The sequence below is a fragment of the Schistocerca piceifrons genome, chromosome 8 (genome assembly GCF_021461385.2).
Source record: "Schistocerca piceifrons isolate TAMUIC-IGC-003096 chromosome 8, iqSchPice1.1, whole genome shotgun sequence".
NCBI lineage: Eukaryota > Metazoa > Arthropoda > Insecta > Orthoptera > Acrididae > Schistocerca > Schistocerca piceifrons.
This window is the reverse complement of record NC_060145.1, coordinates 3,880,828-3,896,244: the sequence shown is the minus strand read 5'-3', so window position 1 is coordinate 3,896,244 and position 15,417 is coordinate 3,880,828. Positions and strand designations below refer to the sequence as shown.

The following is a 15,417-nucleotide window of genomic DNA, read 5'->3' as shown; positions in this document are numbered from 1 at the left end:
TGCAAGGTCGCATTACTGCCAAGGGTTACGTGACCATTTTGGGTGATCAAATCCATCCCAACCTACTACGTTTGTTGCCCAATGATGATGCTGTACTGGAAGACGACAGGGCGCGTGTCTACACAGTTCGTGTCGTCCAGGACTGGTTTTCTGAGCGTGAGGATGAAGTGTGGCATCTTCGCTGGCCATCACAGTCAGCAGATCTCCATATTATTGAGCCTTTATGGTCCAGTTTGCAGACAAGGATGCGTGATCGCAATCCACCTCCATCATTTTTACCTGAGCTTGCCACTATTTTGCAGGAAGAATGGTGTGAGATTCAGTTTGAAGCCATACAATAACTGTATTTATCGATTCCGAAACAACTAGGAGCTGTTTTGAATGCCAGCGGTTTCGCTACACCATATTGGGCATGGCAATGTGATGCATATTTTTATCCAACCTATACGTCCGCACCAGAGGGCGCATGACCTCTACAACCCACGGGAGCTGCTTGTTGAGTTCTCGACTTCACGAGCTCCAGTCGCACCAAGAAATTATTTAACAATTAGTGCTTACACGCAGTCTGACTGAAGAGCAGAATGCTGGCATTTCTATTATGCTAATGACGCTTCCGTAAGGTACTGCTTACTTCCTTGACTCAGTAGTTTCTCCGCAACGTTGGAAAATATTGCCCGTCACGAGGGAATTACTCAGTTTGGGCCAGGTCTCGTGTGCTTCGACCACTATCTACACTGTCAGGAAAAAATTGGTTAACTCTTTTAGAAGTTTTCGATTCACTCAGTATTTATTGTTGCAACGGTGCGTATGGCATACATGCAATGACTGCATTTACAGATCAATAGCACAACCAGTTCTGAGGTACCAGGTGAAAGACGCGTGTTAGTGAGTGTTGTAGTCTCCTCATGAGGCAATGCAGGGACTGACTTTCGCATCCAGCCGATCGTACGGATAGCGGCCACTGTCCTGGGATATGACGTCCCACGCCTCCTGAATCTCTCCACGTAGTTCTTTAAGAGTTGTTGGTTGACGAGTCGCATCCTGTCACGTCATACCTCTCACATGCTCTATTGGAGGTATGTCTGGCAATTGTGCTGGCCAGGGAAGCTGCTGCACGGCTTGCAGAGCACGTTCAGTTTCACGGGCAGTGTGTGGGCGAGCACTATGCTGTTGGAACAACATGTCACCTTCCTGCTCCAACAAAGGCAAAAGAACAGATCTAACAATATTCTTCACATACCAGACGCTGGTTAGCGCCCCCTCCAGAAGCAATAAAGGTGAAGAAGAGTTGTAGCTCATCGCACCTCACACCATTAGGCCTGCGGTGTGACCAATGTCTGTCCGAGGAATGCACTCTACGAATCAGCGCTCGCCAGCTCTACATCGTACGCGCAAACGTCCGTCACTTGCGCACGGGCAGAATCTGCTTCTGTCGCAGAAGACCGCGGCTCGCCGTACCACCTTCCAAGTGATGCTCTAACGGCAGCAGTCGGGCAGTGCACGTCGATGTTACGGCCCGGGTCGAAGACGGAGCCGAGGTGTGCGTGCCCGTAATCTCCCTGCTAATGACCGCTCCGCAAAAGTTCGTGTTGACACGTGACGAGCCCTCTTACGTGTGCTGTGCTTGCTGTACGATCTGCCACTGCTGCCCTTGCAATGCGACGGTCCTGGAGTGCGTCTGTGCTGTGTGAACGACCAGAACCTCATCTGCAGATGTGAAAAGCTCACGTGGCCACTGGTAGCAGCATCGTTACACAACTGACGTAGTACGTCCAATTTGTGAGGCAGTTCTCTGATGGGACCATCCGCCACTCGGGAGGCCATCATTCGCAGCAGTTTAAGAACTGGCTCATTTGGCTGTAGAAAGCACAAATGCGTTTCAGTGTCATGCTTGTCTGCTCGCCTCAGACGTTTGCAACAAAATCAATCTTGTGGCTGTGATCATTGCCTGCTAAAGGGCAGACAGAAATGGCGCTCTGGTAATCATGCTACTACGCTATCTGTTGGTGCACGACTTCGAAACAATTATCATTACATCTGCAATCCCTCAGGTGGGTATGCCGTCATCAGATGAAAATCAACGTCTTCTTTCCAGGTGCACTAATTTTTATTCCGGCAGTATACAGGGTGTTACAAAAAGGTACGGCCAAACTCTCAGGAAACATTCCTCACACGCAAATAAAGAAAACATGTTATGTGGACATGTGTCCGGAAACGCCTACTTTCCATGTTAGAGCTCATTTTATTACTTCTCTTCAAATCACATTAATCATGGAATGGAAACACACAGCAACAGAACGTACCAGCGTGACTTCAAACACCTTGTTACAGGAAATGTTCAAAATGTCCTCCGTTAGCGAGGGTACATGCATCCACCCTCCGTCGCACGGAATCCCCGATGCGCTGATGCAGCCCTGGAGAATGGCGTATTGTATCACAGCCGTCCACAATACCAGCACGAAGAGCTCTACATTTAGTACCTGGGTTGCGTAGACAAGAGCTTTCAAATGCCCCCATAAATGAAAGTCAAGAGGGTTGAGGTCAGGAGAGCGTGGAGGCCACGGAATTGGTCCGCCTCTACCAATCCATCGGTCACCGAATCTGTTGTTGAGAAGCGTACGAACACTTCGACTGAAATGTGCAGGAGCTCCATCGTGCGTGAACCACATGTTGCGTCGTACTTGTAAAGGCACATGTTGTAGCAGCACAGGTAGAGTATCCCGTATGAAATCATGATAACGTGCTCCATTGAGCGTAGGTGGAAGAACATGGGTCCAATCGAGACATCACCAACAATGCCTGCCCAAACGTTCACAGAAAATCTGTGTTGATGTCATGATTGCACAATTGCGTGCGGATTCTCGTCAGCCCACACATTTTGATTGTGAAAATTTACAATTTGATCACGTTGGGATGAAGCCTCATCCGTAAAGAGAACATTTGCACTGAAATGAGGATTGACACATTGTTGGATGAACCATTCACAGAAGTCGCATGTCAACACAAGCACCGAAGTCAACATTACCTTCTTTCAATTGGGCCAACTGGCGGTGAATCGAGGAAGTACAGTACATACTGACGAAATTAAAATGAGCTCTAACATGGAAATTAAGCGTTTCCGGACACATGTCCGAATAAATCTTTTCTTTATTTGTGTGTGAGGAATGTTTCCCGAAAGTTTGGCCGTACCTTTTTGTCACACCCTGTATTTAGGGTGATTAGCTAAAGAGCAGCCCGTTGCGTGCAGGCTGCAGATAACTTCTTTCCCTGACGGGCACAATATCGATCGCAAAGAGCAGTGAAGTGCTGGACAGCGGCGCGAGACGGCACGGCACGGCACGGCACGCTACCTGCAGCAGGTTGGCGGCTATGGGGATGTCCATGACGAAGTTCTCCTGGCGGCCGGCCTCCACCAGCAGCACGGACCAGTGCGGCACCTCGGAGAGGCGGGCGGCGACTGCGCAGCCGGCCGTGCCCGCGCCCACCACCACGAAGTCGTACTCATCCAGCAGCTGCGCGTCCGGCACGTCGCGCGGCTCCGAGTTCCAGTGGCGCGTGCCCTGCTGGAGCGTGCGCAGCGCCGCCTCCAGGATGCTCGGCTCCTGCCCCTGGGCGGCCACGACCGCCGCCGCCGCCACCAGCGCTGCTGCCAGCCCTGCACCAGGACAGAGCCAGCGTCTCAGAAGCTTCTCAGTGGCTGACAAACACGAGGGACCTTCAATTAGTAATGCAGCTCGTGTTTTCCCCGGCCAGTTTCGTTTGAAAACAATGCGGGTTTTGCTGTGGAACAATGTGGAATATGCCCCCTTCAGCCCCTATAGTTTCAAGAAGTACCGATAAGTGGCGGCGCTATACGTAGCCTTAAAAATGGCGCCATTAACAGAGCTGCGATCCAAGCAGAGAGCTAGTGGTGAACAAAAGCACGGAGAGTCGTTGGGCGACGTTACTGCCGTCATCGCAACAACGTCGCGCTAAGCTGTTCCATCTCCAGCGTGCCGGCTGGACGCCCAGAGCTGTGACTCCTGGAGTGTTGCAATGTGTGGACACCTCATTCCAGGTAATCGACGGATCACAAGCAAACACCTCGCTGCTCAACTGGAAGTCTCTGTAGCTAGTGCCGACACACTCTTCCACCAGCTGGTACTCAAAGGTGCTTCCCCACTGGGGCTCGCCGCCCGGCAGGACACCTTAAGGGGCAACGAAATACAATCTGTGCAGAATGACCAGTGAAGGGTCAGTCCGCAGGAAACAGTACACGAATGATGGTGAGGTTATTCGTGCAGCAACATGTTGGCTCCAACGTCGACCTGTAGAGGGGTACGATGCGGGCATACAGGGCTCCCAATACGGTGGCGTAAGGCCGTCACATTGAACGGAGATCATGGTTGAAAAACAGGGTTTTGCACCCAAAAGAGAGGCAAATAATATGGTGTATTGGAATCGTCAATAAAACGAACCTGCTTTCAGAAAAAAATGTGTTGTATTACTTATTGAGTGCCCCTCATAGTAAGAGCTGTTATCGCATGTGGGGCCTCATAATAAGATGACAAGATTAAAACTGCAGCTTTAGACAGTCGAGCCATCACTTTCATTTTCTGCGGGGACGTAGTAGTTAGTAGAATGTTAGTACATGTAATAACTTCTATTTACGTATTAAAACTGCTACCTTAAGTTACTGAACCTGTCCTCTACCTAATGACTTTTGTTATATATGACTTTTTCGCATATAATAAGAGGGCTTTTTTTTTTTCACCTTCGATAAATCCCGAAGTCTGGTGAAGCTTCACGTAGATCAGTTTCACAGTGACTTTAGTATGCCTGTCTATCGCGTCACGGCGCTCTTTCCTGATCTAAGCGCAAAGTGAGCGCATGAAGATGCCTACAAAATAGTTTCCCCCGCCAACTGTGAAGTCGTGCTGACGGGTTTTGCCTGATGTCATGCGGCCCACATGACATAACTGTCTAGGGCTTCGTTCACTACGTTTCCGCCCGCACCCTGCAAGGGCAATGAAGGTGCTGCTGCAGTGTTTGATGACCCACCATACAGCCCTGACTTGGGTCCCCCTGATGTTCGTATCAGCTCACATGAACCGCTGGCCGTGAGGAAAGCACTTTGGCACAGACAACATAAGGAATTGGCAGAAATCGTAGGCAGCTGCCTTCTATGACGTGGGTATTGGGAAGTTGGTACGACACTAAGTCGGATCAGCGACTTTGTAGAGAAGTAGTTACGAGGTGTGGCTAAACCATTTTTTATTTTCACTTTGGTTTCCATTTCACTGTTGTTTTCTATCGGAGGCAGAAAAACAATAGCCCTCGAATGTCATTGCCTTCCTCGGACCTGTCAACTGACTGAACTAATGACATTTCTCGTCACGCCGCACGCAGATCCGTTTATTTAAGCACACTTGACAAAAGATAATAATCCTCTAGCGGTGTTACGCGTCACCTGGTCACCGCTTCCCCTAACAACTGGCATCCCGTGGTGATGGTCATTCAACACTAAGTAATCTAAGCTAATCTGGGGCTATAGGTGAACGGGAAGGACAGTACCACAATCAAAACGGTAGTGAGATCTCAAATTCGATTCCATAATTGCGATATGCCCTTCATCCAGGATTTACAAAGCGACATAAGTCGAATATTAAGGAGAGGAATAGGGAGGAAAAGGTGTACTTGTGTTGAAAGTCAACCTTACAAGTTGTCAAGAATCAGTTAAAGTAAAAGTTATAAAAATGCAATCAGTGAAGTCCCCATAGATAAATAGAGAGAGCAGTAGTAGAGCACGATGGAGCGTTACGTAGCCTGCTGACTGACTGCCGTACGTGAAGTCCTCTGTGATTGACGCGGACACCAGGTACTGCCTGGTACGGGGCAGCGACGAAACGGTGGATCAGTTATCCCGCTGAGTGCTGTTTAACAACTCTGTCCCGTAAGGAAACAGCAGACTGTCAGGGTAGGCACCATTTTCTATTGCTCCCTATACGTCCGTTCAAAAAAAAAAAAAAAAAAGCTGTGTCGTAGCAGCGAGCTATAAGAACTGTCCAGATCTGTTAGGTTGCTATCACCTGACTGGTCCTACCCGTGAACAACCTTCCAGGAATCTATCCCTGCGCTCTTGGCGTCTTTCATCAAGCTAAAGAACTTTTTTCCCTGACGGTCACCGCGTCTTGGCAACCACTAACGATTAAATATGAAATGCATTACATTAAAATTACTCTTGCCTAAAATTACTCCTTTACGGAAGGAAGAATTTTAAGTAATTCCCGTCTCACACTTGTCTCGATGACTCGGCGAAAATCGGAAGGCTCGGTCTTCACTTATTTATAGCTTAATTCCCTAACAAATGGCACTCTAAAACTAAAAACGACACAACACGAAGGAGTTATCCGAATGGGACAGTACAGACAAACAAACGATTACAATTTCAGAAAAAATGGACGATTTACTCAATTGGAAGCGCTCTACAAATTGAGCAAGTCAGAAGTCTGTAACGCGTTGGTCTACTTTTGGCCCATATGGAAGAAGTTACTCGGCTTGGCAGTGATTGGTAGAGCTCTCGGGACATTCTCCCGAGGGACAGCGAGCCACGCTCTGTCCAGTTAGTGCGTTAGCTCCTCAAAATCTCAACAGGGTTGGAGGGCCCTATTGGTCTAAGGAGTGTCAACTGGGGAGGGATCCGGTGATCTTGCTGGCCATGGTAGGGTTTGGTAACCACGAAGAGAAATAGTAGACACTCACGCCATGCGCGGGAGAGGATTGTATTAGTGAAAGTTAAGCCGTGAACGGTTTCCCATGAACGGTAACAAAACGGAGTGTAGAATATCGTCGACGTAGAGCTGTGCTGCAAGGGTGCCGCCGATGACAACCACATAGGTCATCCTATGAAATGAAATGAAATGGCAGCCCAGAGCTTGACTCCTGTTTGTCGGGCCGTATGGCGGGCGACAGTCCACTTGTTACCCCGCCGCCGTCCACTGCGTCTCGACACACATTTTCGCTGACCATCGGGGCTGAGTTCGCAGCGGGACTCACCACTAAAGATAATCCTACTCCAGTGCAGTGAATGAGAATGTCTCGAGACGCCCCGGACAGCTGCGACATAGCACGCTGTCGTCCTTCATACAGCCCGAGAACCACGAGCGGCGGTCTGGGATCCCATTTTCCACATCAGAACGCCTTTGGGTGTCAACCGCACCAGCACTCTCGGAGCTCGCCGGTATGTTGACGATATTCTACACCCCACTCTGTTGCCCTTCGTGGCAGGCCATCCTGAGCTTACATTTTAGCAAGAAAGTGCCTGTCCGCGCATGGCCAGACTTCCTACTGCTTGCTTGTCTTCGTGCTTGCCAAACCCTACGTTGGCCGGCGAGGTCGCCGGATATTTCTTCAGTTGAGAACGTCTGGAGCAGCTGGGGCAGGGCCCTCCAAACAGGTCATGATTTTGACGATGTAACGCGCCAGCTGGACGGAATTTGGCACTATAATCCCCCAGGAGCACGCCGAACGTCTCTATCAATCAATGCCGAGCCGAATAACTGGGTGCATAAGGGCGGGAAGTGGGCGAATGCGTTTTTGACTTTCTCAATTTATGAAGCTCTTTCTCTCGAATAAACCATCCAATTTTTTTCTGAAATTGTAGACATTTGTTTGTCGGTTCACGTACACCACAATTACCGATTTCCGTCCTATTAAGGTAATTCCCTCTTAGTGGTTTTTTGTTCCCTTGAAGTGTAAATGTAGTGCGACTCTCCAGCATTCGCCACACTAATACCGTGTAACGTCGGCTCTAGCCTGGATAATGGTCTGGATTCCGCGAGGAAGATTGCCCTAAAGTTTCTTCTGTTACGTCACATCTAGCTGAAGTCTGTCGTGGTTGATTAGATCTTACAGGGGCACGAAACTTTCGAGCTGTTGACTGCTGCATTTCACCCTGTACTCAAAACAGTGCTAGACATTTTCTATGGAATCAACATCCGGTGAAGTAGCGGCCCAGTCGAGATGCGAGATCGTGCCTGAGTGTCCGTCAAACCAGCAACGTATGCGCGGAGCTCTGTAATCGGGGCTGCAAGGAGGGCAACCCTTAATCACCGAGAATAGAGACATAAAAATCCTGGATCGCGTAATCTGTATGAGTGGGAGTATGCTATTGAACGAAACAGCATAAAACAACTCATCATTGGAAATTTGTGGTACGGGCTTGGCTCTGAGCACTATGGGACTTAACTTCTGAGGTCATCAGTCCCCTAGAACTTAGAACTACTTAAACCTAAGTAACCTAAGGACATCACACAGACTGCCGGCCGCGGTGGCCGTGCGGTTCTGGCGCTGCAGTCCGGAACCGTCAGGCTGCTACGGTGGCAAGTTCGAATCCTGCCTCGGGCATGGGTGTGTGTGATGTCCTTAGGTTAGTTAGGTTTAAGTAGTTCTAAGTTCTAGGGGACTTACGACCTAAGATGTTGAGTCCCATAGTGCTCAGAGCCATTTGACATCACACACATCCGTGTCCGAGGTAGGATTCAAACCTGCGACCGTAGCGGTTGCGCGGTTCCAGACTGAAGCGCCTAGAACCGCTCGGCCACCAGCGGCCGGCTTGTGGTAAGGACTATGGCACCAAACTGCTCAGGTAGTCGGTCCCTAGGCTTACGCACTACTTAATCTAACTTAAACTAACTTACGCTAAGGACGACACACAGACCCATGCCCGACGGAGGACTCGAACCTCCGACGGGTGGAGCCGCGCGGACCGTGACAAGGCGCCTCATCTGCACGGCTACCTCGCGTGGTCGCTCATCATTGAGTCGGCCGTGCAGTCCACGCCTTGAATCGTTGGAAATGGGATCATACCCGCTACATTCCCTCAGTCGGCTTCTATCCAGTTTCTGAGTGATGTGGCTCAACGAAGACGCGCAGTTTTGTGTGTAGCTGTCAGTAATGACCTTTTTACGCAGTACCACACTCCACTGCATGCAGTTCCCTTCAGAAACTGGTTGAGACAGCACCGCATTCACTGAGAACCCGTTTCTCGCTGGTTTGGAGCCTCTAGTCATTGACAAGGCGTGACACTCGTCACTATGCTCTGGCAGGACCTGCGGGACGATTATCCGTAGGTCGTGTTACATGGCTGGAAGTGGTACAGGGTCACTCCATCGTTGCGGACAGAACATTCTCGCAATTGACATCGAAGTATTGAAAGAAAAACAGTCCTGAATATGAACAATATCTGTACAGCAAAGGTATGATGGTACGAGTAGTAGGGGGTGATGCGTAAGAACGAAGTCTTTCGCGACTGCTCTGCTGTATAAATCATTCTCGGACTTCTTGCCGCGTCAATTCAGGTTAAAACCTTAAAACTTTGAGCTTTCGACGATTAGCAACATCGTCTTCATCAGGAGCAGCTGACTGTCCAACCTGCTGGGATCCTGCAATTAAAGAGGCTGCAGAAATAAGACTGAGAGCTTCAACTGTGACCGCTGATACAGTCTTGGCAGCGCATGGAAGCGAGGAGAGGCAGCGATATTCGTCGGAATGTTTACGCTACTGCGGGAGCGGTGGCGCCACCAGCGCAGACGTCGACGCCATCTGCGACAGAATTACGTAATTACGGTGACAAGCCGTCTATGTGATATATAAAGCCACCACAGCAACGTTCATTCCTGATGAAGACAATGGAGGTAATCGTCGAAAGCTCGAAGTTTTACCCTAAGTTGACGTGTGAAAAAGTTCGAAACTGTTTTATACGGGAAGTGATACAGACAAAAAAAACTCATCTTGGTCTCTTTAAAAGAGGGAGGACCGTCTCTAATGACCTTGATGTCGACGGGCGCTAAAACCCAATCTTTTTTCCTGCGTTCCTTAAAGAGAAAGGATGAACGTTTGTATTCGTACCTCTTCAATATCCATGTCGGTCTTTCGTCACTAACTGCATGTGCGCAAACTGAATCCACTGACGTCAACAATATTATGTCTTTGAGACTGACTATTGCCGTCCGGTGTGGCCGAGCGGTTCTAGGCGCTACAGTCTGGAACCGCGCGACCGCTACAGTCGCAGGTTCGAATCCTGCCTCGGGCATGGATGTTTGTGATGTCCTTAGGCTAGTTAGGTTTAAGTAGTTCTAAGGTCTAGGGGACTGATGACCTCAGAAGTTGAGTGCCATAGTGCTCAGAGCCATTTGAACCATTTTTGAACTGATTATTCACAAATGCTCAAAAAGAAACGAGTCATTGAATTTCAAAAAGTTTGAAAATTTTTGCACTTTGTTAAAATGTAGCAATGTATGAAATATACTGAAAAAACTGTAACTATCAAAATTCGATACGAATAGAGTAAACAAAATTTCAGACAGAGTCTCTGTAAACTACTGTTATGGACCTAAATACTTCGCCCTGCACTGCTGTAAATACAAACAACGTTAGCGCGTTCGGGCAGTTCCAGCGACACCGATAGTTTCTGTGGCATGTGTCACTCTGAATTTCATTGCGGATTGGCTGTAGAGACCGTAGAGACGCACCCAGTCCCACATGATATTTCCAGTGTTGACGAGGGGACCAAAATTACACCTGCACCTTAGATCCAAATTCTTTCGAATTCTTTAAATTTGATATCAATATTACCATTCACCATACACATTTTCACGAAAATACTGAGAAATTTGTCACATTGTATAGGTATTTCTTTTCATATTATTAGGAAGAGTTGGTGGTCGCTGGGAACAGTATTAACGTTGTGAAGAGGATTATCAGGCATCTCTCATTGAAACACATAGGTTGTCTTATTTTTACAGCATTACCTGCGGCAAAATCATAATGGAACTCAATATGTCATGTCAGTCATTCACTATAGACTTCTGTAGTGACTGACGTACCTCGTTGCTTATAGTGGACGAGACAGGCCCCTTTCTGTCTCAAAAGGCAGTGGCCCGTGTGTGTGTGTGTGTGTGTGTGTGTGTGTGTGTGTGTGTGTGTGTCGACGTTCTCGTGCGGAATACGCGTCTGGCTTCCGGGCTAGCACCGTCTGCATGCCACAGCAGGAACGCGAGAGCTCCTGTTTTGTGCGTGTGTCGTATTTTACTACAAGTCCTTTATTTAGCCTGGGTGGGGCGAGATAGCGAATGAGAAACGCTCTGGACGTAGTAGTTTCCTTTCGAGACTAGTGAAAGCGCACGTTGGACTAGATTCGAGAGAGAAATAAAGTAGGCACCAGTTGCGGAAAGGACTAACCGATGTCTGTTGGTTAGGTAACTCAGGATTACCACAAAAAATGATCAGGAGAAACACGGAAAACTTTGGCAGCTGCTGCCAGAATGTTGGATTTGCCTCTCTTCTGCGAGACTGGAAACGGACAACCTCACGTACGTACGGCGTACTGATTCCTCCCTCATTCACATATTTTACACTTTGACTTGTTTTTGATAGTGAGCAGAGATATATAATACATTACGAGGTAGGCATATGCACCGAGTATCCCTCAGGTTGAAATTGAGTGTGGTAGCATAACAGGTCTGGATGTTTCCACCGACCACCCGACTCCGCTGTGACAGTTCGAGAGCCATTCAAAGAAGGTCTGTGGTCAGTCTTACATAAATACTCACATCATGCCATACTAGTCGGTGGTGACTAACCTAACGGGTATAGACTGAGACTAAATCGTTGGAGGGGCTACAGACAGACAATCTTGTGAAGTGCATTCGAACACATTTTCTGAAAACTGTCTTGAGCAGCTATTTCGTTAGCTCACACGCAATGGAAGTATCTTGGACCTTTTAGCTACAAATACGCCGGACCTTATCGATGGTGTCAGTATAAATACGGGGATTAGAGATCATGATGTCGTCATAGCAACTATGGTTACAAAAGTTAATAAATCAGTCGAGAGGACTAGGAGAATGTTTCTGCTAGAAAGAGCGGATAAACAGTTGTTAGCATCTCAGGCAATGAACGGCAATCATTTAGTTCCAGAATGATGGACGTAGCGGAGTTATGGGCAAACTTTAAACACATTGTAAATCGTGCTCCGGACAAGTGTGTGCCTAGTAAATGAATTAAGAACGAAAATACCCACCTTGGTTTAGCAACGAAATTCGAAGAAAATAAAGGCTGTTGCACTCTCGGTTCAAAAGAGGACGCGCAAATGACGACAGGCAGAGATTAGTAGAGGTTCGTGCGTCTGTGACAAGATCTACGCGTGACGCATACAGCATCTACCACCGTCATTACCTTGGCTAAAGATCTGTCGGAGAACCCGAAGATACTCTGGACTTGCGTTAAATCGATAAGCGGGTCTAAGGCTTCCGTCCAGTCACTCGTTGACCAGTTTCGTTTGGCAACAGAAGACAGCAAAAGGAAGACCGAAGATTTAATTTCCACGTCGTCCACGCAGGAGAATCGTACAAACGTACCGTCGTTTGACCATCGCAAAGTGTCCCGTACGGAATACATAGTAATAAACATCGCTGGCGTAGAGGAACAACTGAAAGACTTGAAAACAAATGAGTCGCCAGGTCTGAATGGAATCCCAATTCGGTTTAGACAAAGAGTTCTCTACGTTATTGGCCCCTTATTTAATCTGCATTTATCGCGAATCTCTCGACCAATACAAAGTGCCAAAATGGTTCAAATGGCTCTGAGCACTATGGGACTCAACTTCTGAGGTCATTAGTCCCCTAGAACTTAGAACTGGTTAAACCTAACTAACCTAAGGACATCACAAACATCCATGCCCGAGGCAGGATTCGAACCTGCGACCGTAGCGATCTTGCGGTTCCAGACTGCAGCGCCTTTAACCGCACGGCCACTTCGGCCGGCTACAAAGCGCCAAGCGATTGGAAAAATGCGCAGGTGACCCCTATATATAAGAAAGGTGAAAGAACGGACCCGCAAAATTACAGACCAGTATTCTTTACGTTGGTTTCCTGCACAATTCTAGAGCATATTCTGTGTTCGAAAATAATAAATTTCCTAGAGACCGAAAAGCTGATGTCAACGAATCAGATCGGGTTTAGAAAGCATCGCTCTCGCTGAACACTGCTTGTTCTTTTCTCACATGATATTTGCGAACTGTGGATGAAGGGCAACAGGACAAATTGCATATTTCTACATTTCCGAAAAGCATTCGACGTGTTACCCCACTGCAGACTGTTAACGAAGGTGCGTGCGTGCGGACTAGGCTGCCACATATGTATGTGACAGGCTCTAAGACTTCGTAAGCAACAGAACACAGTGTGTTCATCGGAGACGGGGGAAACATCAGGGAAGGGTGATAGGACGGTTGCTGTTTTTTCTAGACATAAATGATCTGGCAGACAGAGTGGGCAGCAATCTGCGGTTGTTCGCTGATGTTGCTGTGGTGTGTGGGAAGGTGTCGTCGCTGAGTGACTGTAGGAGGACGTGGACAAGATTTGTAGTTGGTGTGATTAATGGCAGCTAGCTCTAAATTTAGTAAAATGTAAGTTAATGCGGATGAACAGAAAAACAAACCCACATGTTCGTAGACAGCATTATTAGTGTCCTGCGTAACACAGTTTATTTTATTTATTTATTTATTTATTTATTTATGCGTATGGCTAGGGCCCCCCGCCGGGCAGACCGTTCGCCGGGTGCCGGTCTTTCAAGTTGACGCCACTTTGGCGACCTGCAGTCGATGAGGCTGATAGGATGATGATGATGATGATGATGATGATGATGAAAGCACAACACCCAGTCCCTGGGCGGAGAAAATTCCCCGACCCTGCAGAGAATCGAACCCGGACCCAGAGGACTGACAGTCCGCCACCCTGACCATTTAGCTACCGGGGGCGTACGAAACACAGTTAAGTCATTTAAATATCTGGGCGTAATGTTGCGAAGCGATATGAAATGGAACGAGGATGCGAGAACTGTGGTGGGGGTGGCGAATGGTTGACTTGGATTTATCGGGAGGATTCTAAGAAAGTGTGGATCATCCGTAAAAAGAGTACGCTGGAGTGTTTGGGATTCGTACCAGGTCGGCTTGAAAGAAGGCATCGAAGCAATTCAAAGGCGAGTTGCTAGAATTGTTACCAGTAGGTTCGACTAGCATGCAAGATTTATGGATATGCTTCGGGAACTCAAGAGAGAGATCCTGGAGGGAGTTTAGAGAACCGGCGTTTGAAGCGCACTGCAGAACGATCCTACTGTCGCCAACATACATTTTGCGTTAGGGACCACGAAAACAAGACAATAGAAATTAGGACTCGTACGGAGGCATATTGACAGTCGTTTTCCCTCGCTGTATCTGCGAGTGGTTCAGAAATGGCTCTGAGCACTATAGGACTTAACATCTGTGGTCATCAGTCCTCTAGAACTTAGAACTACTTAAACCTAACTAACCTAAGGACATCACAAACATCCATGCCCGAGGCAGGATTCGAACCTGCGACCGTAGCGGTCACGCGGTTCCAGACTGAAGCGGCTAGAACCGCACGGGCACGCCGGCCGGCCTCTGCGAGTGGGACAGAAAAGGGAATGACTAGTTGTGGTACAAGCTACCCCCCGCCACGCACCGTACGGTGGCTTGCGGAGTGTGCATGCAGACGCAGATGTAGATGCAGAGGACCTCCAACGACTTGTTGAGTCCATGTTGCTGCACAGCGCCGTGCAAAAGGGAATCTGACGCGAGATTAGGCTCACTCGTAGGACAGGTAGGTGGCAGACCTAGATTCAGTGGCAGGGCATTGGGAAAATGCCGTCAGTTTACAATTCTGACACCCATACCGAATGGGACTGTGAGGGCAATATTAAACGTATACAGAGAAGGGCGGCAGAAATGCTGATCGGTTTCTTTGAATAACGGAGAGCTAAATGGAAATGCTGAAAAATCTGATTTGGCAGACTCCTGAAAATGGATGCTAGTTATCCCGGGAAAACATACGTACGAAGGTTAAAGAACCATATTAAGTGAATAATCGAAAGGCATTTTTACAATCTTATGAAGCGCTCCCTTGGGCACCGTGTGGACTATATTAGGCTAACTACAGCAGGCACAGATAAATTTAAGCAGTCGTACGCGATTGAACGGGAAGAAACTCAAACATGTGGTACCATGCTGTGCGTTTTGCAGTACACTTCACGGTGGGTAGCAGATAATGAATGTGGGTAACTGTATACAGGGTGTTACAAAAAGGTACGGCCAAACTTTCAGGAAACACTCCTCACTCACAAAGAAAGAAAATATGTTATGTGGACATGTGTCCGGAAACGCTTACTTTCCATGTTAGAGCTCATTTTATTACTTCTCTTCAAAACACATTAATCATGGAATGGAAACACACAGCAACAGAACGTACCAGCGTGACTTCAAACACTTTGTAACAGGAAATGTTCAAAATGTCCTCCGTTAGCGAGGATACATGCATCCACCCTCCGTCGCATGGAATCCCCGATGCGCTGATGCAGCCCTGG

The 15,417-nt window shown here is 48.0% G+C and overlaps 1 protein-coding gene across 1 annotated transcript in view; it reads right to left on the bottom strand.

Moving 5' to 3' along the window:
* LOC124711476 (glucose dehydrogenase [FAD, quinone]-like) overlaps window positions 1-15,417 on the bottom strand; it is a 161,532-nt gene that overhangs the window by 87,887 nt on the left and 58,228 nt on the right. Inside the window, exon 2 of the mRNA XM_047241582.1 lies at window positions 3,351-3,655. Within this exon, the coding sequence (XP_047097538.1) occupies window positions 3,351-3,655 (305 nt within the window). The remainder of the gene's footprint in view (window positions 1-3,350; window positions 3,656-15,417) is intronic.